The sequence below is a fragment of the Scyliorhinus canicula genome, chromosome 19, assembly GCF_902713615.1.
Source record: "Scyliorhinus canicula chromosome 19, sScyCan1.1, whole genome shotgun sequence".
Lineage (NCBI taxonomy): Eukaryota > Metazoa > Chordata > Chondrichthyes > Carcharhiniformes > Scyliorhinidae > Scyliorhinus > Scyliorhinus canicula.
Genome location: NC_052164.1, coordinates 27,889,193 through 27,916,390, shown reverse-complemented (window position 1 = coordinate 27,916,390; position 27,198 = coordinate 27,889,193). Strand labels below are relative to the sequence as shown.

The 27,198-nt window shown below is 44.0% G+C and overlaps 1 protein-coding gene and 1 long non-coding RNA gene across 2 annotated transcripts in view; one reads left to right on the top strand and one right to left on the bottom strand.

Moving 5' to 3' along the window:
• Positions 1-27,198, bottom strand: part of LOC119954209 — a 36,581-nt gene that overhangs the window by 6,927 nt on the left and 2,456 nt on the right. The window lies entirely within an intron of this gene.
• Positions 19,205-26,670, top strand: LOC119954208 (homeobox protein DLX-6-like). Its single transcript, XM_038779237.1, has 3 exons — positions 19,205-19,699; positions 20,492-20,685; positions 24,282-26,670. Exons 1-3 carry the CDS (start codon positions 19,399-19,401, stop codon positions 24,531-24,533), a joined length of 747 nt encoding a protein of 248 aa, XP_038635165.1. The 5' UTR covers positions 19,205-19,398; the 3' UTR covers positions 24,534-26,670.

Below are 27,198 nucleotides of genomic sequence, written 5' to 3'. Positions count from 1 at the left end.
TTAGGAGCTGAAGATTCGTTAATAACTGAAGATACGCAACCCAATTAAATCTGATCGCGCTTCCCTGTGGATGTCATTGATGTATTAATTTACGATTAAGTTTATAAAATTATTTTTACATATTATTATGGTTAGATAGATTTCCTTTTCCCTTAGTTAGCATAATGCTGTTGGATCAAAATGACATGTTCATCAATTTCTTCATGGATGTGTATTCAAACAAATATGTTACATGATGACTCCAGATATTAGGTTAATATCCAAATCAATTAAACCAAGCTGCCACAAAGAACCATGGAGTGGTGCCATCTTAAGCGCACCAGAAGGATTTTGTACAATGATAATGGCCCCTTAACCACTGGCATAATGCCACAAAGGATCAAAGGACGTACACTTGAATGGCCATCTATCTCACTAGTTATTATCAGGTACTAGACAGTATTTTAAAAGTGATTATAAAGTACTAGCTAGCCCCTTTCTTGGCATTCATTCTTAATTTTAAATTAAATGTCAATGTGCTTATCAAAAATTGGTCTTAAATATAAGAACCCACAAATTTTCATTCATGTGACATATGCTGAGTTGTACATTTTGTAGAAATACATCACACCAAAAGTGAGAAAGCAAAATACTGCAGATGCTGTGAACCTGAAAGAAAAACATAAATTGCTGGAAATACTCAGCAGGTCAGACAGCATCAGTGAAGAGAGAAACAGGGTTGCCTTTTCAGGACAAGTGGCTCTTTTTTCACAAATATCTTCTGCATAAACTTCCAGTTTTTACTGACTTTAGCTGACAAAATCATAGAATCATAGAATCCTGTGAATCTTTTCTGCATCCTCTCTAATAACTTCACATCCTTACTGAAGGGTTATGCCCAGTTCAAAATCTTGAATTTCACAATTAGCACTTCATGGATTTCTTGCAATTCAGGCCAAAACTTTACATTTAGTGTAGAACAATGATTAAATTGCAGTTAGTCAAATTCCTGAACTATCCATCACCTCTCTGCTGGACTCTCCATTTCTGTCAAGAATATTTTGATTGGTTGACTAGAGCTTCTGTTCTTGGTTTCATTAGAACTGTTTAAAATAAATGCTGAACCAAGAAAACATTTCATTAATCAATTCTGTACATCTTAAGTCAAATAGGGAAAACAAATTTTAAAAGATGTAGAAAGAGACAACATGAAGAAACCGGCAGTTCGGCTGGTTCCTGGCTTTCAGTGGTTTGCACTGCTGCCTCACAGCACCAGGGACCTGGGTTCAATTCCAGCCTTGGGTGACTGTATGTGTGGAGTTTGTACGTTCTCCCCGTGCCTCCATGGATTTCGTCTGAGTGCTTTGGGTTCCTCCCACAGTCCAAAAATGTGTGGGTTAGGTGGATTGGCCATGCTAAAATTGCCCCTGAGTGTCCAGGGATGTGCAGATTAGATGATGGTGTTACAGGGAAGATGGAGGAATGGATATGGGTCGAGTGTTAATTCTAAGGGTTGGTGCAGACTTGATGGCCAAATGGCCTCCTTCTGCACAATAGTGAATTTATGATTCTATGAAAACTTTTTAAAGGAAAAACTATATCAGTTGAGAAGATGTCCATTGCATCGCTGAACATCGATGAAAGGCCAACTTCACATATCATGTAGAGTCTTTCAAAGGTGTCACATCACTCTCCTCCCATCAGGTCACGACCTGACAGCCGAATTACATTGCAATGTTCTGTGTTTGTCTGCAAGATGCAAACTGCCTCTCGTTGACTAATAACTGACTGTATAACTGCAGTCTGATTTTCACAAAGCTTGAAATGAAAATGAAATGAAAATCGCTTATTGTAATAATACTACATTTTCTTTTCTCTTTTTAATGGATGGCAGAGGCCAACTGATTTGTAAACTAAAAATTGGTATTAACAGACTTCCGCTTGTGACCATGGAGTGATTGGTCACATAAAGGGCTGTTCCTGTTCAAAATCACAGAAAAGGGCTCTTTTTTCCCCGATCCGGGTGGAGTTTTGATGAAAAGGCGTAGGTGAATGTTAGAGGAGTAGTTTACCCCTGGAATGGTATGTCTTCTGATCACCGGACCCGGCAGAAAACAGTGAGAGGTTTGGCTGGAAAGTTGAAACAGTCTTGTGCTTCACAGTCTCTTCCAGCATGCAGGCGGGGGAGGGACAAGATGTAAGGCCCCAGATACAGGAACTGATGACTTTTATCAAGGAGGAATTCCATAAACAGAGGAAAGAAATGCATGAGGATCATGCAAAGTCCATTGCAGAAGCTGTGGCACCCGTGAAGAGTACTTTGGAGTGAATTGAGAAGTGTTTGGAGGTGCTGGGGTCACAGATTCGGGAGATTGAAGGAGTGATCTCGGACCACAGCAATCGTGTGGTGGCTCTGGAGGCGGAGGTGGAGCATCTAGGAGACCTTTGTAAAATGCTGAGGTGGCAAAGGTAGAGGAGCAGGAGAATACCTCGAGAAGACAGAACCTGCGAATAGTGGACCTGTCTGAAGGAGTGGAAGGTGTGAATGCCACGAGGTACGTCTCGGGGATGCTGGCGGGACTGGTGGCAGAAGGGGTGCCTAAAGTGGACCGAGCGCATAGGTCTCTGAGGCAAAAGCCTAGAGCTGGGGAGCTGCCGCGAGCGGTGATCGTGAGACTCCATAAATTTGTGGAGAAAGAGAAAATTCTAGGGTGGGCCAGGGAGAAGCATAGCTGCGACTGGGAGGGAAATAAGGTCTGGGTTTATCAGGACATCGGAGCCGAGTTGGCAAAACGGCGGGTGGGTTTCAACAAGGCCAAGGCGGTGCTGTACCGGCGGCAGATCAGGTTTGGGGTGCTCAACCCGGCGAAATTATGGGTGACGTTCGGAGGCCGGGAGTATTATTTCGAGGCCCCAGAAGTGGCCGAAGACTTCATTAAGGAGCATAAACTGGGGAGAACTGTGTGCACAATGCTTGGGAACCGGGGTGCTGGCACTATGTAATGGTCAGAAGCATGTTTGAAGTGGGTGTAGGGATTGGGGGATTTTCGCCTTTTTTTGTGGGGGGGAGGGGGGTGTGTGGTTTCTGTTCAATGTTGAGATTGTGATGAGTTGTAGGGATGAAACGTTTATGTGGGGATGGCTGTTCCCAACCCCTCTCCTGTTTTATGGGACTCTTTGTGTTTAACAAGTCCTTGTTTGGGTGGGAGAGGGTAAGGCCAGCAGTAGGCCTCCTTCGTTGAGCTGAGGAGTGGGGAGAGGGGGGGAGAGGGAGGGAGAGGTCATTAGGATGTGCCTTTGGGCAGGAGCAGCCGCGTTAGCAGGTTATGCTGGTGAACGGAAATGAGGTGGTGGGGAGAAGGCCAAGAGGGGTGGCCAGGAGGAGGGAGGAAAGGGTAAGTGGGGGGGGGGAAGAAGGGGAAAAGCAGCGGAGGTGGGGGGGTTTCTGCAGGGGGTGAGAGATGACATGGTCAGGGGTGAAGAAAGGGGCCATCTGGGATGTGCTAGGTACAGAGTGGAATTAAAGGGGCAGGTGTTAAGTGGGGAAGATGACGGACGGTAGAGGGGATTGGAGGCACAAGCCTCCAGTAAGGTTGGTAACATGGAACATCCGGGGACTGAATGGGCCGGTTATAAGGTCGCGGGTGTTCACGCACCTCAGGAGCTTGAAAGCGGGGGTTGTCTTTTTGCAGGAGACACACCTCCGTGTGAAGGACCAGGTTAGGTTAAGGAAGGGGTGGGTCAGGCAGAGTTTTCACTCGAGGTTTGATTTGAAATCGAGGGGTGTGGCGATTTTAATTAGCAAATAAATGGGATTTTTGAGTGCGAAGGAGGTGAGGGATTCAAGTGGAAGATATGTGATTGTGAGTGGGGTATTGGAAGGGGCACCGGTAGTGTTGGTAAATGTGTATGCCCCAAATTGGGATGATGTGGGTTTTATGAGGGGGTTGCTGGCAGCAATCCCGGATTTGGCCATGTACCAGTTGATCATGGGAGGAGATTTTAATGGCAAGGGAGCTGGGGGGGTTTATGGAGAGGATGGGTATGTTGGATCCATGGCGCTTTCAGAACCCGGGGGAAGGGAGTATTCCTTCTTTTCACACGTCTATAAGGTGTATTCGAGGATTGATTACTTTGTAGTGAGTCGGGAGATTTTGGTTGCGGTGGAGGGGGCAGAGTATGTGGGAATAGTTATACTGGACCATGCACCCCACTGGCTGGATATTCGGTTCAGTTTGGGACGAGGGCAGAGGTCGGGGTGGAGATTTGACTCGGGGTTGTTGGCGGATGGAGGTTTTTGTGATAAGGTGCGGTTGGCGACTAGGGATTATGTGGAGTTCAATCAGAATGCGGAGCTGTCGGCGGGCATTTTTTTGGGACGGACCTGGCACCACATCTGTTGGAGGCGTTTAATGAAGCACTGGAGAAGGGAGAGTTGCCGGAGACGATGAAGCAGGCAGTAATCACACTAATCCCAAAAAAAGGGAAGGATCCGGTGGAATGTGGGTCGTATCGACCCATATCACTATTGAACATGGATGCTAAATTGTTGGCTGGGAGGAAGGAGGATTGTGTCCCGGGGTGGTTACAGAAGATCAAACACGCTTTGTGAAGGGCAGGCAGCTTGCGAGTAATATAAGAAGGCTGTTGAATGTGGTGATGAATCCGTTGAGAGCTCTGGTATCAGAGGTGGTAGTGTCCATGGACGAGGAGAAAGCATTTGATCGGTTGGAGTGGTGGTACTTGTATGAAGTTTTGGGAAGGTTTGGGTTTGGGCCGAGATTTGTGGCATGGGTGCGGTTGCTGTATGTGGCGCCAAGAGTGAGGGTGAGGGTGAATGATATGAGCTCACGAAGCTTTGACTTACACATGGGTACGAGGCAGGGGTGCCCGCTGTCACTGCTGCTGTTTGCGTTGGTCATAGAGCCATCGGCGATGGCTCTCAGGGAGTCAGCAGAGTGGCAGGAGATCATGAGGGGACAGAGGGAGCATCGGGTGTCGCTCTATGCCGATGACCTCTTGCTGTATGTTTTGGATCCATTGGAAAGTATGGGTATGATTATGGGCCTGTTGGGGAGGTTTGGAGGGTTCTCAGGATTCAAGCTGAGTGTAGGGAAAAGCGAGGTATTCCCGGTGAATGAGCTGGCACAGCGGACTAATTTAGGGAGGATGCCATTTACGGTAGCGAGTGATAGGGTTAGGTACTTGGGGATTCAGGTAGTGAGGGAATGGATGGGGCTCCATAAGTGGAACTTAACGAAGCTGGTGGAGGAGACCAGGGAGGATGTTAAGAGGTGGGATACACCGCACTTAACGTTGGCGGGGAGGGACCAAGAATATGAATATTCTGCGGAGGTTCTTGTTTATCTTTCAGGCTCTCCCGATCTTTATACCAAAGGCCTTTTTTCGGAAAGTGTATATAATCATCTGTGACTTTGTATGGGCAGGGAAGTTGCCGAGGCAGCAGGGGGGGTTGGCGTTGCCAAACGTGTTCCATTATTATTGGGCGGCGAATGTGGACAAGGTGCAGCGGTGGTGGGAAGAAGAAGGAGTAGAGTGGGTTACGATGGAGGAGGAATAGAACAAAGAACAAAGAAAAGTACAGCACAGGAACAGGCCCTTCGGCCCTCCAAGCCCGTGTCGACCATGCTGCCCGACTAAACTACAATCATCTGCACTTCCTGGGTCCGTATCCCTCTATTTGCATCCTATTCATATATTTATCAAGATGCCCCATAAGCGTCACTATCGTCCCTGCTTCCACCACCTCCTCCGGCAGTGAACTCCAGGCACTCACTACCCTCTGTGTAAAAAATTTGCCTCATTCATCTACTCTAAACCTTGCCCCTCGCACCTTAAACCTATGCCCCCTAGCAATTGGTTTAGGGGCTGGTTTAACTCACTCGGCTAAATCGCTGGCTTTTAAAGCAGACCAAGCAGGCCAGCAGCATGGTTCGATTCCCGTACCAGCCTCCCCAGACAGGCGCCGGAATGTGGCGACTAGGGGCTTTTCACAGTAACTTCATTGAAGCCTACTCGTGACAATAAGCGATTTTCATTTTTTCATTTTCAATTGACCCCTCTACCCTGGAGAAAAGCCTCTGATGATCCACTCTGTCTTTGCCCCTCATAATTTTGTAGACCTCTATCAGGTCGCCCTTCAACCTCCGTCGTTCCAGTGAAAACAAACCGAGTTTATTCAACCTCTCCTCAAAGCTATTGCCCTCCATACCAGGCAACATCCTGGTAAATCTCTTCTGCACCCTCTCTAAATCCTCCACATCCTTCTGGTAGTGTGGCGACCAGAATTGAACACTATACTCCAAGTGGGCCTAACTAAGGTTCTATACAGCTGCAACATGACTTGCCAATTCTTATACTCAATCTTGTAAGGGGTCTAGTTTGAGGGCTATGGTGACGTCAGCATTGCCAATGGCTCCGGGTAGGTATTCAGGGAGCCCAGTGGTGCTGTCCATGGTGAAGATATGGAATCAGCTGAGGAGGCATTTTAGGATGGAAGGGATATCGGTGCTAACGCCGCTGTGCAAGAATCTTGGGTTTGAGCCGGGGGGGATGGATAGTGTATACAGGAGGTGGAGGGAAGTGGGGCTGGTCAAGGTGAGGGATTTGTATTTGGAGGAAGGGTTCGCCAGTCTGGAGGAGCTAAGGGAGAGGGTAGAGCTGCCGAGGTGTAGTGAGTTCAGGTATCTACAGGTTAGGGACTTTTAACGAAAGGTCTGGAAGGGGTTGCTGAGATTGCTGGGATAATCCCTGCTGGAGTCACTGCTGCTTCCGGATGTGGAAGGGGAGGGAAGAATTGAGGATATATGTAAGTGGCTGGGGGAGCAGGGAGGCGAGCGGGTGGTGAAGATCAAGGAGACGTGGGAAGCGGAATTGGGAATGGAGATCAATTGGGGAATATGGAGTGAGGCACTGCGAAGGGTAAACGGGACATCCTCTTGTGCAAGGATGAACCTTATACAGTTTAAGGTGGTGCACAGGGTGCATATGACTCGGGCGATAATGAGTGGGTTCTTTCAGGGGATAGCAGATGAGTGTGAGAGGTGTGGGCGGGGGCCAGTGAATCATGCGCACATGTTTTGGGGTTGTGAAAAGTTGGGAAGATTCTGGGCGGGAGTGTTCACGGTCTTAGCCAGGATAGTGGAGGAGGGAGTGGCCCTGGACCAGATACCTGGACTAGATACATTAATCACACTTAGGCACTTAAAATATTACATGTTACGAACATTGGGGAAAGGGTGTTTCACATGATTTAAAAAAAAAGGGCCTCACGGTAGCATGGTGGTTAGCATCAATGCTTCACAGCTCCAGGGTCCCAGGTTCGATTCCCGGCTGGGTCACTGTCTGTGTGGAGTCTGCACGTCCTCCCCGTGTGTGCGTGGGTTTCCTCCGGGTGCTCCGGTTTCCTCCCACAGTCCAAAGATGTGCGGGTTAGGTGGATTGGCCATGCTAAATTGCCCGTAGTGTAAGGTTAATGGGGGGATTGTTGGGTTACGGGTATACGGGTTACATGGGTTTAAGTAGGGTGATCATTGCTCAGCACAACATCGAGGGCCGAAGGGCCTGGCCTGTTCTGTGCTGTACTGTTCTAGACCCTTTGGTGGCAATATTGGGGTTTCAGAGAAGCCGGAGCTCATGGAGAGGAGGAAAGCCGATGTCTTGGCCTTCACCTCTCTGATTGCACGGTGATGAATTTTGCTGGAGTGGCGGTCGGCATCGCCACCGGGGGTAGCAGCATGGTTGGGTGACCTGTATGACTTCCTGCGGTTAGAGAAGATAAAGTATGAGTTAAGGGGCTCAGCAGGGGAGTTTGAGAAAAGGTGGGGGATGTTTGTGACCGTGTTGAGGAGCTGTTCGGGGGTGGGGGGTGGGTGATGGGCGGGGGTGAAAAAGGAGAAAAATCTGTACAAATTGTACAGTTGATTGTTGGGAAGAATGTTTCCCGGGGTGTTTATTTGCTGTAACCTACTTTGATACAAGTTTGAATAAAAAATTTTTTTTAATTGTTATTAACTAATATATACCAAGGTAACACTATCTGTTTCTCCCTGTACTTCAATGCATGTTTCCCAATGCCCTGTAGTGATTATGCCACAGTCATTAATGTTTAATGTGAATCTCAATCACTTATAAATATCACAAACCACTGCAAGCAAAGAGGACACAAATCTGAGTGAAAATAATTGCTACATTTCATGGAGCATTAACAGAATTATGAAACATTCTCAAGTGATCGTAAGGTAGTCTTAGGGGTTTGAGTGATCAAAGTGCTTTAACTTTCACATTTGTGGTTTTATGTCAATTGAATTGCTAAATCACATCACTTCCTGTAGCCATCACAAGGTTTATGTCATTCTCTGTCGAACAATTTATTTGTAATCAAAGTTTTTATCCTGTGTATTCTTATGCAGTTACCACACCCCCAAGTGACTTCATAATTCCTTTGAATCTACACAAATATGTATTCTAAACCCATTCATTACTGTAGGAACCTGGAGATATCCGTTTATAAATTAACATTTATCCAACTAATATAGTACGCCCTAATCTTCAAATGACATGAGCAGATATGACCTTATTAATAATATGCCTGAATATGAAAATCATTTTTTTGTTAAATGTGTTCAACTGATATGAAAATGCACCATGCTTTGAAAATATTAAATGAGTTAAAACAATTCTAGCTAAAATATTGACTCAAAAGTCAAAACAGTAGGAATCACCTGTATGAATATAGTTGTTCAAAATTCTCCCAAGAATTAATTAAGGGAATTGGTTGAAATGAGTCATGGATTGCAATAAAATATAGGTGGTTTATTACTAGGAGAATGTCTTTTGAGGTTAAAATGATCAGCCCATTTGATTCAGTTAGCATTTCATGGTTAGAATATTGTCTATTATATATCTCAGAAACAAGATTTTAGTGTATTTAAAGCCTTTTGAGCACAAAGTAGAGTCTCCTTCTGTTTTTAATGGGTTGGAAGCTTTTACCTGGAGTTATTGGCTTTCTAACGTTGCCAGTGTGTAGCGTAACAGTAGTATGGAAAATCTTCGCTGATTGAGAATAAAATGCCCAGAGCACGATCCGACTTGATTTGAAAGAAATGTATGTCTATGTATCGAAAAGTTCAAGAACACTGATGAGTCTAAAGCAAAGGACCAGGGATTGGGGGGGGGGGGGGGGGGGGGGGCATTTCTCTGAGCATTAGCATCCTCCAAAAATATGATTACCTGTACAGGTGAGACAATTCATTGCTGCTCAAGGACGGTTAACGCGTGATGTTGGAATGTCATCATGGTCGTTGTTAAGAGGGATACGTGCATACTGGTTGGCGGCCACCCCGCATTTTTTGTTAGGATACATGAGCTGAATCACAGTCGTGCGCATATAATGTGGGCAATGTTTGCACAAATCTTTAAGGATCCACTCTTGCACCGCACTCTCTGTATGCACAATCATGGATACTTGATGAACAGCAAGAACTGTCACAAGTTGAAGATCAGTATGTGCCCCAGGAAAGCAGGAGTGGATCTACAAATCCCAATTGCTATTTTTGATTTACCGAACTGCTACTTTCCCAAATGGTGTTGTCTTATTTTATGTCCGCTTAGAATAAAAATAGAACGGAAAGCAGACGAATGGACCATCAGTGATGTGGAAGGGGGCGGAGGGGAGCAGTATATAAAACATGTAACCAGGCAGGTGGAGTAACATTGCGAAGAAATTATTCCCAGGTGGGAAATCAACAACGGTGTGTGTAGGTAATCAGATGATCCAACTTGTTCCACTACTTCTGGAGGTGCCAATGTTACACTTGATATTACAAAAATAAACATCCGCCGAGCAGCACTGCTCATCAATCATCCAAATGTGGCTGAAATTGCATACACTGAATGTAGGTTTCGTGCTGTCTGTTGGTGTCTGTTGAAAAGAAACTTGATTTAAGAATATTTTTGTACGCGTCTGATCTAGATGAAATGCACGCGGTTCAATCGGTATAATGGGGTGGGTGGGGTTATTATACTGATTGAACTGCGTGTACATTTCAATCAGATCAGACGTGTACAAAAATATTTTTTTTCCGGAATTAGTGACTAAAACCCGCTCTCCCTCTCCCCCACAGAGTCGCGCCACGGTGCAGACATTGAATGCAAGGTCCATCGAGACCCTCAATGGCGCATAGAATTCTGTTACTTTCCTTCCGCCCCATCCAATGCTTTATTATACTGATCAAAGCTGCTTTGACCGTTGCTATTATGCATAATGTATTGATGACCTGAACTCGCTTGCTTTTGAAGAAATATGTTTATAATGCCATTGGTACTGCCATTGGTACCCCCCCCCCCCCCCCCAATCCAGATTTGTAATAAAACAAAGTTTAGCGGCCACTTCACATGCTGATGTCTTGTAAGAAAACCGAATCAAAAATAAGGTTAGATTCATTTTGCAAATCGATAGGGTATAGGAGCAACTAGGGGGCAGCCACATTTTGTATTTTAGGAGATTTGACTTAATGGCCATGGGAAGCAGTCGAGCTCATAATAACAATATTTATTGTCACAAGTAGGCTTACATTAACACTGCGATGGAGTTACTGTGAAATTGAACCCGTGTTTCATCAACCGTGATGAATTGGAATTAAACTAGACACAAGTGACCAGTAAGCAAATGTCACAAACGCACTTGAGATTTGATTTGTCCTATTTTTAAAAAAATGTTGCTAAGATCATAACCTTGCCGACAAAGGCTTACAAAGGTGGAGGGGGCGGTGGCGGGGGGGGGGGGGGGGGGGGGTTAAGACGGAGGAAGATACTGAACGAATTCTGTCCAGTAACAAGAGTGCGTGTTGTGTGCCCCAGCTGCTGTGTTGCTATTTACACTTCCCGTTACTAATGATGAACTTGGTTGCCCATCCTGTTTATTGACACAATTGCAACCCAGGGAAGAACAACAAGAAAGCATGACGGTCATCACACGGGTAAACCTTGACAACAGTGAAACTGCAAAGTTCGTAAAACGTGACTCCGGTGTGAATATCGGTGAAGTATTCGCTGGTCTCGCCAAAACCAAAATGAGTCACTGGGCAAGCAGGGTCTCTCTTTCTCTCTCTCTCTCGTTTGAATGACCGGGATTTCTCAGCCAATTGTCATTCGCTTCAGCAAGGGCCAAGGCAAAGGGGTCATCAGAAATGGCGGAAGCGGAGTGGTCCTGAATCGTCCACAACAACCGCAGGATTAAGTGACTCCCCTTGCTGTCCTCACTTAACTCCAAGCCTGCAAGTTTAAACACATCTCGTGGTTATGTGATAGTTGGCCACTCTCCAGTACCACAAATGTAATAGTGAGAGGGAGAAAAAAAACACACTGACTTTCCAAAATCAGCAGCCAAAAAATAAAATGTTCATTTTCTATTTTGCGAATAGGCGCGAGTGAGCTTTAATTTAGCAGAGGGACGCTGTGCCGTGTTTAGATTCTTTTACACAAATTGAAACTCGAATTTGATTATATGTTTGCTTATGGGCTGTTATTTGTAAACTACAGATCAAAGGTGCTGATTAGGAGGTGAACAATGCATTAATGTTAATAATACGTTAAGGTTAACTAAACCATTGTGAGCGCTCCGTTATTTGAAGTAGAAAATTAAAACATTAAATAATAACATGATGGGCTGAGCAGCAGTGTTTGCGGTCGTTGGTGGATGGCTCGTGTTTTGGTGTAATTAAAAATACAAATGAAGGTTTTAAAATTTGGGGTGACGAAATTACCGACTAAATGTTTAGAGCGACAAAACAGCGTCACTGCGACTCGAGTTTCTCTGAATGCAAGTCTTGGGTGAAGATGGAACGAAATGCGTTCGGCTCGAGGGTTTTTTTTTAATAATGTATTTCAGAATGAATTGCGAACCAGTGTAACAGCCAAAGCTGGCTCGCAAGATGGGGAGCGTCATGCCCATTGAATCTGAAGAGGCTTTTTAAATGTTGTAATCGCCGCAAGTGGCAGCTGCGCTTTGTTTATTGCTGTTAAATAGTTCAGGCTAATGCAGTCGAGGATTATAGTCATTTTTGTGCCGTCAGATAATGCTCACTGCAGCTGAGTAACACTGGCGGAATCCAGTGTTCCAGAGAAATCGTGGTGAATCATTTGGAAATGTCCCCTCCATCTCCCCTGACAAGACAAACGGACTTGCCGGTTTAATAAGTGTTGCTTGCTTGGAATGGTGAGATTAAAATGGGTTCCAGTCTGCAATCTTAACAAAAACAGCTGTTAAAAACCCAGTGCTACGAAGCAAGTGATACCAACTGAAGACTGATAGGAAATCAACCGACCGACATCAGCATTAAGAGCTCTAATTAAATTTGTTGTCTCATTTACAAGCAAAGACTCGTTTAATGACTCGAATAATTGGATTCTATTTGTCAAACTCCAATTCGTGTTTTCCGCTATACTGAGAGAAAAGTCGCCAATGGTTTCGAACGTGTTTCTGTGATGGACAGACATTCCCACTCAAACCTGTTCAAACCGTTGAACTTTCTTTGTGGCTCGGGCTGTGAGGTGACTGGACCGGTCACCTGTTTAGCTCAGTGTTTCTCCTTTTTATTCCCTCTTCAAGTGCTCAAAACCCTGGCGCTTCAGATAAAATGATGTCCAAGGCATGCAGTGCATTGTCAGGTAAAATTATTGCCCACCATGTCTTTAAGGCAAGGTAGATTTATTAATGCACTAAATGCAATATTTGACAAACTGCACCACCAACCAGTTCAAAAGGACGTTTACATTTAAATTCTGCACGGTAGTTAGCCAGTTTTATCAAAGGCATGTGTGTTGTCAATTTACACTCCTATTGTAAATGTGTTAAACCACCAGGTTATTTGCATTAGATCAGACGGTATATTCTAAGCAAATATTGCACCCGCAGAGTTCAGTTTTCAAAGAACAAGCAGCTACAAGTGAGAATGATCTGAACTTGATCAATTTTTGAGCCGATTAAACATGATTGTTCCCGGCGAAGGATTGGAAAAAACAAATCCCTGTTATACAGTTGGTGTTGTTATTCATTGCAGCTACCGAATGAATATATTACAGCATTGCCAAACAGGGAAGAAACGTTTACAGTTGGAAGAGAACGGCTGCTTCGGATTTTTTCCCTCTCGTATCATTATAGTTCCAACTCAGTAATTTTCCTTAAGCCAAGGTTGCCCACTTTAACTTGACTCTGGCAATATAAACCATATTTATCTTGATTAAAGAGCAGTGTCTGGTTTTGTGCATTAAGAGAACCCTCTCTTGCCCAATCAAAAAGTACAGTTTCTTTAGTGGGTCTGAATAGGGCATTGATTATTTATGCCCATCTTACACCACTGCTTGTTGGTCTTGTTTTTAAAACATATTCGTTTCGAAGTCGTGCAGTGGGGGTGTTGAGACGCCGGGATGTCTGCACTGACGTTCCCCTGTCTAGTTATTAGAGCTCCCCTCCTTCTATTACTCCACAGTGAAGCATCAGCCTCCGATTCATGGCTCCAGGGCTCGCCTTTGTTCTTCCTCTATCCATAATTATAGCTTTTAAAAGAGGGTACCTTTCCTTTTCTCGGTGCTTCTCCGTGTTATGACAACCACTTTGAATTGTCACCAAATGATTTACGTCTTTCTCTGCGCGGTTTGCTAATCCAGCGTTTAAAACTTGTGTTTTTGCAAATCTAAGAAAGTATTTTTTTAAAAGAACAAACACAAAAGTGAATGCTAGCGAAAAGATGCTTTTCGATAATAACGAAACAGTGCCTCCTTGTTTTTCTTTTCAGATTGTAATGGGAATTTGGTTTTAATAAAGTGACATGCAGAGCGTGCATTTGGGGGAACTCTAATGTTATTTCAGTGCATTTGTGCAGGTCTCATATATGGGTGAAAGTATTGACGTTGTTATCTGATTTGATTGCCTGCTCCTTCAATAGGACCATAACACGGTGATATGTGCTCAAATTAGATTGATAGGTCGGTTTAATGACTTGATGTAAACGAGTTTGCCTACATCAGCGAGCGTAAGTTAATCGTCTCTGTTATGCTGCATTCAAACACAGTTTGCATGCAAAAGGATAGTCAATGTACATCTCCATCAATGTGTACATTTCCAAACTAGGGTGTGCAATTGAATTGCGATTAAGAATAGTTTTATTCGTGGGGACGCAAGTTCAGTCATGGTCACTGCAACTGTTTCAAAAAATTACTCAGAAAATATTAACTAATTATAAAGGTTTATCCTTTGAATTTTTTTGAACCACTACCCCACACTTCGCCAAAAACAGTACTTAAAGTACATACTAACATTTCTTGGAAGATACTTCTTTCATAATCACTGATTTCATAGACCTCTTATCGTGTTTCGGCCACACACTCTCAGCTCAAACATTATTGGATTCTTCCTTCTATTTGGAATTTGGAATTGAACCTTACAATGTTCTACAAGGTTTGGGATTCTGCTTACATTACATCTTAATAAACTGTTAGCGACAGTTTATTCGGCGTTCGTTGATGCCCAAGACTATAAAGAAGAGTTGGTACGTTATATAAACCCACAAAAAGGTCCCAAATGTACCGATCAATTGGACAGGACCAGACTTCACGAGGATGTTCTCTGCCATTACGTGAGCACTATGCCTTGAAAACCGAACCAAACAGAGAGGTATATTGAATTGGACCGCCACTTCCAAATGCCTCAAAATTGAGCTTAATTATTGCCTCGAGTTTGCTTTTCGCCAATTATTTCTTCTTGTGTCAGAAATAGGTTTTAGAATCGATGCATGAGCATCTCAATCTTTGATAGTAAAATGCACAGCGAGCGGCAGAGTTATTGGTTAAATAGCCTTCAAAGGGAAAAGTTAAGAAAACGCCTTAATGTTCATATTTACCACTGCATTTAGTGTACAGAGTAACAAACGATGTATTTTACACCAGAGTGGCAATACCCCTTTGGATTGAATCACATGAGCGGCTATACCTGCTCAGAGCAAAGAAACATGACAACTGCAGAAATTGCTTGCTATCTAAAAAGATCTCCCCAAGAGAAGCTAGTACTGTGTCTGGACTCCAGCTGTAAAGCACGTTGGTTAGTCAAGATTTGCAACCCATACTCCACGTTTTCAATTATTGAGTCAAAATAATATTTTGGCCAGAAATGGAAAGAGGGTCCGATATTTTTTTTAAGGTGGCAATGTTAAACTTATTTCAAAGTTTCTATAAACAGCTGGTGAAACACTCCCAGCGCACAAAGCTTGTAACTTTCACAGTCTGCTGAGGACCTGTTTACACAACACCTTGTACAAGTTATTTGGAAAAGTAACTTTCTTCTTTATCGCGGGTTTACCGCAAACAGCATCTGGGCACAAGGGGGGGGGGGGGGGGGGGGGGGGTCATTTTGATAATCAGTTGTTAACCCAAGAAGCATGTCTTCCAGAATATTAGCTAATGTGAAAACTCTCTCTCACACACACACACACATGCAATGTTGCTTTCAATAGAGTTCAACAAAATGTTTTCATTCAGAATGGATTTAACCAAGGTGAGAAATCGCATTTCGTCACATTTCAGATTATGTGCATGTATCTTATGGATATAAGGATGGCTTAAGATATTTTAGCCAGCTGTGTGTCTGTCTGTTTTGCTCAACGGATTCTGTTTTTTTTTACCATATCAGAATAACTGAGATTGTCCCGGAGAGAATTCAATTTATTTGGTTGTTCTGTCCATAATATGCATTTTCCCTATCCACTAAAATGTAACAGCGTTGGGTATTTCATCCCGAGATAAATAAAGGGCGTGCTGGAACACTGAAATAAACACGGAGAATGCTGAAAATACTCAGCAGGTCCGGCATCATCTGTGGAGAACTGCTCTGTCGAAAAGTCATAGGCCTGAAACGTGAACTCGACTCCTCTCTCCACAGATGCTACCAGACCTGCTGAGAATTGGCAACCTTTCCGTTTCCCCAGGACCTAGAACTCTGGGTTAAATAGGTGTGACCGAGACTGCACACCTCCAGGGGTGAACTCAAGATGAGAAAGCGCAAGTAGTAATATCAGGGGACCCTCAAGACACTTGTTCACATTTAACCGGACCTCCTTGCAAAATGATTTGAAAAAAAAAACCTTTCTCAGACGATTTAAGTGGCGCCTGGTACAAGAAAAAATAGCAAGTGTTTTTTTTCGCTGCATCAACCGCAGACATGAATTCATTGGCAGCAAGCGATACAGCCCTAAATTTACCGAAGGCAGAATGGCCTCTCGACATCCACAATCTTTGCTGTCATTTATTTTTGGCGGGCACCACATCGATGCAGACGCTCCGTTATCGTGCCAGTTTGATTCTGAAAATAATGCCAGCCTTCCTTTTAATTATAACCTGTGCTTCTCGTTCGACCAGCTTCCGATTAGGGGTGAATAATATTGCAGCTTTCCCAATTCGCCTCGAGTTTATATTTTAGATTTTTTTTTTAAATCTGAAAGCAAGCAGAATTAGCCCCAATTTTCCCAAACTGGTTGCACCTGTTATATAATTAACTATTTAACAGCTCGCCTCTCTCTCTTTCTCTGGATAACAAAAAAATCTTTTCTTTCTTTGACTTTGAATGGCGCGTCCTGGTACATTTGGTAGCTGCAAATCATCTTCCCAGCAGGGGAAAGTTAACGTACAGTACGGAGCGAGATTTTCCCAATGAGTGGCTTATTCAGGCTGCACAGATCTGGAGTAATTACGGATCCGCTAGGAGGCAAAAATTGTTAAATACTGACTACACCCCGCGGCGTTCTTTTATTTTACAAAGCAATTTAAAAATAGCACTGGAAGCTGGGAGATAAGAGAGAGAGAGAGGCAGAGAGCAACGCTTGCTTCCATACAAGAGCAAAAATAAAATGTCTCGATTGACTGAGGTTTGCTCGTGTGTGTCAAAAAATTCACCTGTTCTCGTTGCAGCTATACCTTGCTCCGCGCTTCACGTTATGTTTCAGGATTTCTGGGGAAAACTGTCAGTATTCAGCAGGGAAAAGGCGAGGCTTGTGATTGCACGAGGATTTATTTTTTAATGTTCGCTCCCCACATCGCGAAGACCTGCTCAGAGGGTGAAAAATCACAGAGGGCCAGCAGAAAATAAACTAGACCCTGGATGGTGGGCAGCAATCTCCGTGTTATTTTTATTCTGCGCGCTAAATAAAAGAATTAAATCATCAGATTTGAGACTATATATGTGTGTGTGTGTGTGTGTGCAGCCAGCACGTTATAAGGAACAATCTCTCTGCCGGAATATAGATTCTAATCAGATTAGCTCGCCTCCTAACTGTGTTTAGGAATCAATAGCTCTCGATGTGGGACTGCTGCTCGTTTTTTGTTTAATTGAATTAAATAAATTTGATGCAGCAACCGACTTTTTTTTGGCATTGTTAACGAGACTGGCCTTCATGCGCATTTCGTATTGTACATTTCTCAGAGGCATCGGGAGATCGGATTTCTTTCTCGCGTGTTGCACTCCAAGGTTAGCAAGCATTGCAAACAAAGAAATTCTCAGCTTCTCCACATGCCTTCCAACACCTTTGAACTCTCGTCATAGGATGGAGGGAGGCAAGGTAAAGGCTTCATTTATTCAGAGCCGTCACCCAGAGCTGTCACAACGCTTCCCTGTTCATCATCTTCCACTGACACGTGTGTCTATATAAAAAAAGTTTTTTTTGTTTTTAAATAACTCACTGACAATTCGTTCATTCTGTGTGCAAACATCGTTTTCAGCACCCCCCCCCCCCCCCCCCATCCCATCCCTCCTCCCTGTATAACCCCCGTCGCCTTGACAATATAATCGGCTCGTTGGAATTAGATTGGGGAGGGAGGGGAGGGGGGCCTATTTCAACACTGACCCGCCAAACACCCGTTAAATGTATGACACCGCAAAAGCCGGTCTGAATCTCGCGGTGACAACAGAGAGGGATTTTTTTTTTGTTTGTTTTCAAATATACAGAAATTTGCAAAACCAGCTTGACTTTGAACAAAATTCCGGGAATTGCTCCATGCCATCAATATTCAACAACATGATCGATACCTGTGCTCGTTTTCTCTGGACTTGGACGAGATCCCTGCTGGTGTTTATACCGGGGCTTTTCCTACCGCAAGCTGGACAGGTAGTGGTTGGTGAGAGCGCCAGACAGCTCGCCGCTTGTGACAGGACTAAAGACATTCACACAGGAGTTGAAGTGGGTATCACATGAGAATGTCATTTCCAATGCCGCATTGATTAGCAGATAGCGAGAGAGAGAGCAGGTATAATTAAGGGATGAGGTATAAGGTAAATGTCCGAAATCACACTTTTAAAAAATGCAACTTTCTTCGCATCCTTTTATAAGGTGTGTGTGGAATCCGCCTCTAGTGTGATGCAGCAGATAAAGGTCTAGCTCAAGGAACACCGCGTCCCTTTAACTTGTGGGGTGCACTTTGATTCGTGGCCATTTTAATATATATATGTGTGTGTAAAAACAGAGGTTGGAATCCAGTCACGCTGCAAGGCTGGAGTGGGAGGAATTTCAAACGCCAACTTTTCAGAGATCGCCCCGATTGCAACTCTGAACGTTTGCTAGATTGTATTTTCCCACCTCCTCGGTTACTGCACCCCACACTCCCCCCCCCCCCCCCCCCCCCCCCCTCCCTCCCTCCCTCCCTCAACTCTTGTCGCTGTCCCTCACAACCAACCTCGAGTTTTGGGCTGAGCGAAGGGCACCTTTTCCGGTGATTGCTCCAGCCCTGGAGATACACCGAGTGTGTTTGTTTACCAGTTTTTGTGTGTGTGTGTGTGTGTGTGTTGTTGCGGGGCACGCCATTGCCGCGCGCATGAAACAATTCCATCGCATGTTGCAACGTGTTTGCGAAATTGTCTGCTCATTATTTCGGCTGGGCTGGCTCCGCCGATGGAGCTGCAGCTTTCATTAACTGATTCTAATTAAAGTTAATTAGGATCGCCGCCGGCCCAGTGATGTAATACGCCCTTCGTCCAATCGCACGGCAGGAGACAGCCAATTGGACGTGTTTGCATATCAGATCCATATGCATGAAGCAGCCATGCAAATCCAGAAGTTTTCCTGAATTTCACGGGGAATTCTCTCAACTTAACCCCCCCCCCCCCCCACCCCGATTTCTTCCCCCCACCTCTCTCTCTCTCTCCCCCCTTCTTCTGCCCCCCCCCACCTTTTTTTTCACTCGGGCATATACAAGTGGGAAGTTCGCCTCTACCTGGGGAAAAAAAATCTGAGGAGAAGACGGCTGTGGATTTGGTGGGCGATCGGCCTCTGTGTCAGTTTCATGTTGCGCGTCAATTTCTTGTCAATCTCCTGCACCCCTGGTAATTCCTAGTCGGTCCCGTGCACTTCCTCCTTAATGATGACTATGAGCGCGATGGCTGACGGTCTGCTAGGACCAGACTCGTCCAAGTCGGCCTTTCTGGAGTTTGGACACCCGGCGCAGCAGTCATCCCCTGGCATGTCCCATGGACACTATCCGGTGCACGGCTTGCACACGGGCGGACACGCGCAGCACGATGGCTCCTACTCGGGCGCCCCTTCCTACGGCAGATCACTGGGTTACCCGTACCCCAGCCCAGTTAGCAATCACGCACCCAATCCGTACATGCCCTACCAGAACAGCAGCACGTTGGGTCACACCAGGTTAGAGGACACAGGTAAGCAAGAGCGGCTCGGACACCCAGCTTCACGTTGTTCGAATTATTTATTGTTCTTTTTTTGTTGAAATACGAGATGGCTTTACACCGGGGCTGGTTTCTATCGCCATTCTGAAGCCCAGTCACCGGAGGGAGAGAGAAAAAAGAACCCCCCTTTTGAGAAGAGTGCAGCGCCGAGATTTGAGAGGCCTCGCTGATGACATTACTTATATATTCATAAAAAGATATTTAATTGCGTTCTTTAAATAGACAGCCGCAATTAGGCAGGTCTACTGCTGGAAAATCCTGAGCTGGGTACAGTTCTGTGCTGCGCCTGCTGCCGAAACACTTGAACGGCGCTCGGGCGAAATTGTCCATTGTCTGCCGAGAGATCCACTTTGCTGGGAAATTAAACGACCCGGCCGCTCGCAGGACTGAATTGTTACATTGAGCTGTCGAGGGGGAAATGTTACCGACTTGGAAAATAAGACAATTCCATCCATTTCTGCATCTTCTTCTCTCCCCCCACCCTTCTCCCTAGTTTCAAACGAGTTCTTAAAGCGCATCCCAGCACTTCGATTTTCTAACATGACTTTGCCTCCGATTCCAGTTCGCATTGTTAGGGATCGGCGCCTCCATGGGGATCGGCCATTCAAGGCACTAGCAGCGAATATATATATATATTTATGTATATTTTAAAATATAGATTTGGGAGGGATTATTTTTGAAAGGGGGAAGGGGGTCGTGATTTTTAAAATGCGATGCGCCCTAAATTAAATTTCCGATTTTCACCCCCCCCTCCCCCCTTCCAAGAACACGAGAAATCGACTGTAATCGAAAATGGAGAGATCCGATTGAACGGGAAAGGGAAGAAGATCCGAAAGCCGAGGACCATTTACTCCAGCCTGCAGTTGCAAGCGTTGAATCACCGATTCCAGCAGACACAGTACTTGGCACTGCCGGAGAGAGCAGAGCTCGCAGCCTCTCTGGGACTCACACAGACACAGGTAGGGTACTGGGCAGTACTAATTCTTCCCTCTTCGGCATTTGAGGGGGTCCACCTTCCCTCCCGCCTTGCCCGCTGGAGGGGATCGCACACAGGCCATTCTTGGTAGTTTGCAAAACCCCGTTTGTCAACCACAGCCTCAATTCTCAATATTTCTTTTATTCTTAAACTCAGCATCTGGGTGACTTTAGTACGGGGGGGGGATTGCATAGCCAGGAAATCGAGCGGGGAGCTGAGTTTTTTTTAAAAATCCCAACAAGAAACACGGCAACCTTCGAATTCCTGTCGGCTTCCAGAGCAATCCCACAGCACTTAAAAGCTGTAATCGACTTCCACATTCCACTGGAATGCAGGCCTAACTCCCCCCAGATCAGTTTATTTCGATGACAAGCGTGTGTTGCAAAGATGCAAGCAGGAGTTATTTGTACCCAAGCATTGGACCGCTGCTTAATATAATGGCAGAGGCTAAATCGCACGACTTTTTTTTGTGTGAATTGCCACTTTTTGTTTTGGCGGCATGTTTCTGTTTAATCAGCCGCAAGGTGTGCTGAAAAATTGCATGTGATGCAAAAGCCCAGGTTAATTCATTAAACCGCAGGCATCTGAGGGCAAACTTATTGTCTAAGCACCATCTTTTATGTTAAAGTTAGTTTTAAATGTTTTTCTAAATATATATGCCAAGCCAGGTATAGGAAAGGTTGACAATTTTCCAGGAAATGTAATTGTATGATGTTTCAGGCAGCGGAGCGGTGCATTTTCAATGGCTACGTGACTCCTGTGCTTTTCTTCCACTGCCATTTATACAGGGCAGAGGATTTCAGAAAGGCAACATTTACCTCCTCCAAAATGGCCGCTCGTAATGAAAAGATAGCCCCCTCCAATATTCCCCATCCATTAGAATGTATTAAATTAACTCCGTGCTATCGGTAAACGGCACATTGATCTCACCACACGGTTGAAATCATGGCTAGTTTCATAGACCCACAGTGAAAGAGTCCATTGTGTCAGGCAGCTCTCTCCCTTTTCAAGCAATTAGAATTTCAATATGTAATTCAAGCATGTTTGTACCAGTGAGCAACTTTCCATATTTTTGTGTCCTTTTTTTTTACGTGTTGAACATTTTTTAAAATGGAAATGTATATAGAAAACTCCCATATTCCTGGATGACCTGCCTCCCGTTACTAATCGACATGCAGCAAAGCTCCTGCTTTCCTTTTCTCATTTTGCTGTTATTTGTGCTTCCCATACTTTCAGTTGAGTCCTCGTTTCTGCCAATTGTACATTAAAACGTATTTCGCTTGATCTGACCATTGTGGGATTTCCAGCGTCAACCGGTATTAAATAATGATCCAGAACAGTTAGTGAAGAGGCAGTTTAAATGTGCAACAAACAAAAATATATCCCTGGTAACTATTAGACATCCACATGTGCATATATCTTAGCGAGACAGACAGAGGGACAGACAAAGGAAGAGAGAAAGACAGAGAGAGACAAAGAGAAAGGGAGACAGAGAGAGATAGGAGGGAGAGAGAGAGAGGAACAGGGACAGGCAGAGAAACACACCGATAAACAGACACACGCACAGAAACAGAGAGAGACGGGCAGAGGCAAGGCTTTTCATTCGGAAAATTGGGGGAAAAGTCACGATTTAATACCATAAATACATTCCCGCAAAGGAATAATTCGTTTTAATTATCTATTTATATTTTATTCCAATTACTGCTGCCGTACATAAGTTCTAAAAAAAAGTAAAATTGTTGTGAACATTTTGTTTCATATCTTAAAGGACAGGAAACAAAACGTTGCAGGGAATTTAGCGGGCTTTCTAATCTCTATATAGAACTTTGCGTCAAAACCTCTGAAGCAACCTAAAGAATACCAACCAGAGGAGTTAGAACGTGTCTCAAGACATCTTGTATGTCAAATAATTCGGCTAACTTCATACTCAAAGAAATATAAGTCATTGTAGCCTTTCAAAATATTAGCAATAGTTATGGCTGCAATTGGCCTTGTGTTATATTCAATGTTTGTTGTCCTATCGACCATTTGCCCGAATGGAACTTTTCATGAGTACGGGCAGAGCAGGCAGATAATATGCCAGCAAGCGGCCCTTTGACATAGGCATTGTGTCTGAATGACAAATGTTCGCTACAGAATCACCAGGTATTTCCACCTAGAAACGTGATGAAAATAATGCCTTCATGCAGACATAGAAGAAGGGGACTAGGAAACGACACATTTCAATGAGGTTTTTTTTTCTTTTACGTTTGTTACAGATCCCACAGCCCACAAGGAAGCACAGATACTTTACTGAAATATTTAATGGTTGCACGCTGGATAGATCAGTATAAGATAATTTGCAAGCATTCTGCTGTCAAATACTGGTTGATTTCCTAAATTTGGAATGTTGATTCAACATGAATCTGTTGCATGAATTGCATGAATCTGTTAGCATCTTTTTTTGTGTGACCCTGTCTTCTGGCCTGAAGGATTTGGGTGGGGGGAGGGGGGGGGGGGGGTGTTAACAGACACCAATCTCTTTTAGAGTTGGGTTTCACAACCTTAACAATACCAGCCAGAGGAGTTACAACATGTCTCGTGACATCTTGTATGTCAAATAATTCGGCAACTTCTCAAGCAAAAGGGATGTGGAAGAATGTTTATAGTTTTTTGATGGCACGCAGGTTAAATCGTCATTTGTCAAATTCCTAAAATGCCACAGGTCTCTGTCTGAGAGGGTAACTTACATTTCAGGTTAACACCTTACTATCTTTAATTAGGGACCAACATTTTTTTTCGCTATCTCTGCTCAATTTCTATGTGAAATTCCAGACTCGCATTTTAGTGCCAATCGATGGTTAAATTCAAATCACCAAAACTTTGTGATTGGTCAAATCAATTTATAGTTTATTGTTGCTATTGTGGGTTGAGTGGGCGCCACTTCATACGAACTCAGTTTTGTAGGAAGTGTGCAACTCTTATGTGGACGACAGAATCAGATGTAGCCGTGTAACTTACATTCGAAACCTCCTGGGCCTTATATGTTCGCAACCTCCTGGGCCTTATATGTTCGCTTCCTTGTGTCTTTTTGTATGATCATATTGAATGCCCCCCCCCCCCCCCCTCACATCGCTCAGCGACACCATCCCAATCCTCTCTATACAACGCGTTGCAAACACATTCAATTTCTTCTCCAGCTTGTACATGCGATTGCAGTCATTATTTCCTCACGGCCTCCTTTGCAGATGGGCCTGAATGTTCAGGCATCACTGGTTTGACAAGATCATTGGCAAAGGGCTGCAGTGGCCAGTGTGTAGCCTTGTCTATATAACACATGAGTCGGTCATACGCATTAACAAATGTGAACACAGGTTGCTTTTAACCCCCCCTCCCCCCCCCCCCCCCCCCAATAAAAAAGACAAATGCGTCGAAATCTAAAGCGGGAGGCATTTTGACGGAGTTTTGGCTCCATCAGTTGTAAACGGATAAACACTGGTTTATCCCTTAAATTAATCGGTCGACTCTCTTGCATATTCTGCATTCGGAGGTGCTGTAGATGTGTGGGTGCGTTATGTCTTTTTTTAAATTTTATTTCAGGTGAAAATCTGGTTCCAGAACAAGCGTTCCAAGTACAAGAAGCTTATGAAACACGGTTCCAACGTTCAAGAAGGCGACCACCTGCCAACCTCCGCTGCTTTGTCTCCGTGTTCGCCAAATATCCCACCAGCCTGGGACGTTCCCATGCCAAATAAGGGCTCCACTATGCCACCGAACAGCTACATTAACAGTTTTGGGTCGTGGTACCCGCCGCCTCACCAGGACACCATGCCGAGACCCCAGATGATGTGATTGACCAGGAGGAGTACCATCTACCCCTCAAACTTTTGAAACAACAACAAAAAAATCAGTGTCACATGATTTGAAGTAGTCTTATGGACCAGAAAAGACGACTGATTAGAAATAAGAATGACTTTGTGCTTTCAGTCGTGTCTAAACAGGTTTGTTCTATAACTACAATGGGTATATAGAGTCAAACTCCTCTAATGAGTGCGATACAAGCTTTGTACAATGTTTGGAATTCTATTGGAGAAGTTTGATGCATCTATAATCTACGTTGTGAATTGCAAAAAAGGGACTGATTTTATAGCTGTTCTATTAAACTCAATTTTCGTGTTTTAACAAAACACACTGAATTTTTACTCCGGGATGGAGATCCTTCTTAGTTGGGCAGATTTCATAGGCTGTATTTCAAAGGATTTACTGATAGGTAGTACCAACTGTATTTGCTTGTATTTTTATTTAAGTACCTAGTTCCAGTTTGAACATCAATGTATAATTTGCCCTGTATATCTTCAGTCAGGTAGAGCTGCGGACCACCTGCTTAGTTGAGAAGTATTGCGACTGGAATATTCATATAAAAAAGCAACAAATCTGTATCAGTGCAAAGTGAATTTGATCAATTCAAACGCATACAACCGCAGTACTGTGCACACTTGGAACAGAACAGCAAGGCTGGGAATACACAATGGATTGTTGGGTATCTCTAAAAGGGAAAACCGACCGACAGGCCAACGCGCCCGGCTTTGATCCTTGCTCAGTAATTCATCTCTGAAACAAACAAAAAAAATCCCTCACGCATTAACCGTTTTAAAGGTGCTGGGGAAAGGATTGTGTATTTTCAGCGTTTTCACTGCCTGGAAGGGTGGTGGGGCAGAGACATTTAAGAAGTATTTAGGTGTGCACTTGCGATGCCAAGGCATACAAGGCTATTTGCCTCGTGCTGGAAAATGGGATTAGAATAATTTGGTGGTTGTTCTTGAGCGGGCGCAGACGCGATGGGCCGAATGGTCTTTTCTGTGCTGTTGACCTCTAAGGGGAAAGCAGCCTATGGTCATCTAGGACTATGGCGAGTTCTCTCTTCCAGACCTCATTACTCTGTTTCTGTTGTTAAGAAAATACCAGTTTGTTAGCCAGCAGTTTAATTTCTCCTGTATAAAATGGAACTGCTTTGGGGGCACTCTTTAAAAAAAATGTCCATTTTTTAATTGAAATCTCCATCCGGGTATGCCATGTGTACAATCGCCCGGCAAAATCGTTGGGTGCAGGCGGGTCGACCATGTTAACTCCCCAAGTAATAGCTTGTCACCATTTTGAAGGGTTAAAAATAACGCGAGGCGGTAGTCTGTATACTGGGTCGATCCCACCCGTTTTCTACAGAGAAAAAGAAAACAGTGCCCACCACGGCCTTCCCCTATCCCACCAACGCTCAGAAAATCAACAATACAATGGGTGATGAATGTGGTATGTTGAACAATATGAAATGACCAAGTGGGCGAGCGTGGCTCCTCTTTGAAGTACAGCCTATGTCAGAAAATAAAAGGTTGTGTTTAGTTCATCCAAGCAATATGAAGGCAAAAGATTTCTTGGAGAACAGAGGACCAGAAAACACAGTACGTGTGTGTATATATTGTTAAATTAGTTGTAAATAGTGCATATGTATTATGTTTCATTATTCTAAGTAAAGCAGTGATAACGCGTTCAAAGCATTCTATATCCACCCAGTTCGGATAAACATGGCTACTCAATTTAATAGTACCTTCCTCAGGATTATAGCAACCGGAGTGTGTTAGCATTTTTTTTGGAAAAAAAAAGAAAAAGCAATGCCGACTTACTGTGGATTTAACTGTAATTACGTGTAAAGGAAAGGCACGATGTTTGCATGTGATTGATCAAACTATTCCATTCATTTCATCTCCCTTCACAACTTCTCGCTTCAATTTCCTTTTGGGGTCAAGCATAGATACGAAGCTTAATAGATTTTTAAATATATATATATATAACATGTATGCGGTCATGTTAAAAAGTGGAGGAAACGTGACTTTTTTTTTGCATGACCACATTTTGATTTGCCAAGAACTGGTGCATTTCTGGAAATGTTGTTATTTGTCTTTTTTTATGATTAAAAAAAACCCCTGAACTTTTAAAATTGAGCCGTGGTTTCCAGTGTGGTAGGCGAGGGTCTTACCTATGTAGCTATCTCAAGGGTAATGGGATTTCCTGGTGAAGCGAGCTTTAGCTTAGTTGGACCAAGAGCTTGGATGGCAATTTCTCTACGATGCTTGCTTTTCTTTCCAAAGAAACGGAGGAGCTGATGATGATATTAACATGGTGTCCAGGTACATTCTTTACTTAAAAAAAACTAAAGATACCTTTCCGTGCGGGTGGGGTGGGTAGGCCAAATTTATTTTCTATTTAACACTAACCTAAAGTGACACATGTCATTATAAGATACTAAACTGGAGGGGGGGGGGGGGGGGTGAAAGTTAGTACTTGTCATACGGGAAATAATTGGAGGTAATAACTTGTCTTTTCAATGGGCAATGTATATATTGTCGGCTACAGCTTCCGGCTGCTGTACATCACCCTAACTGTGGCCAATCGATTTGATCACCGACATAACAGTACACATTTTCTTAACGCCCCGACAAGTATATTTAATTGCACATTTGACATC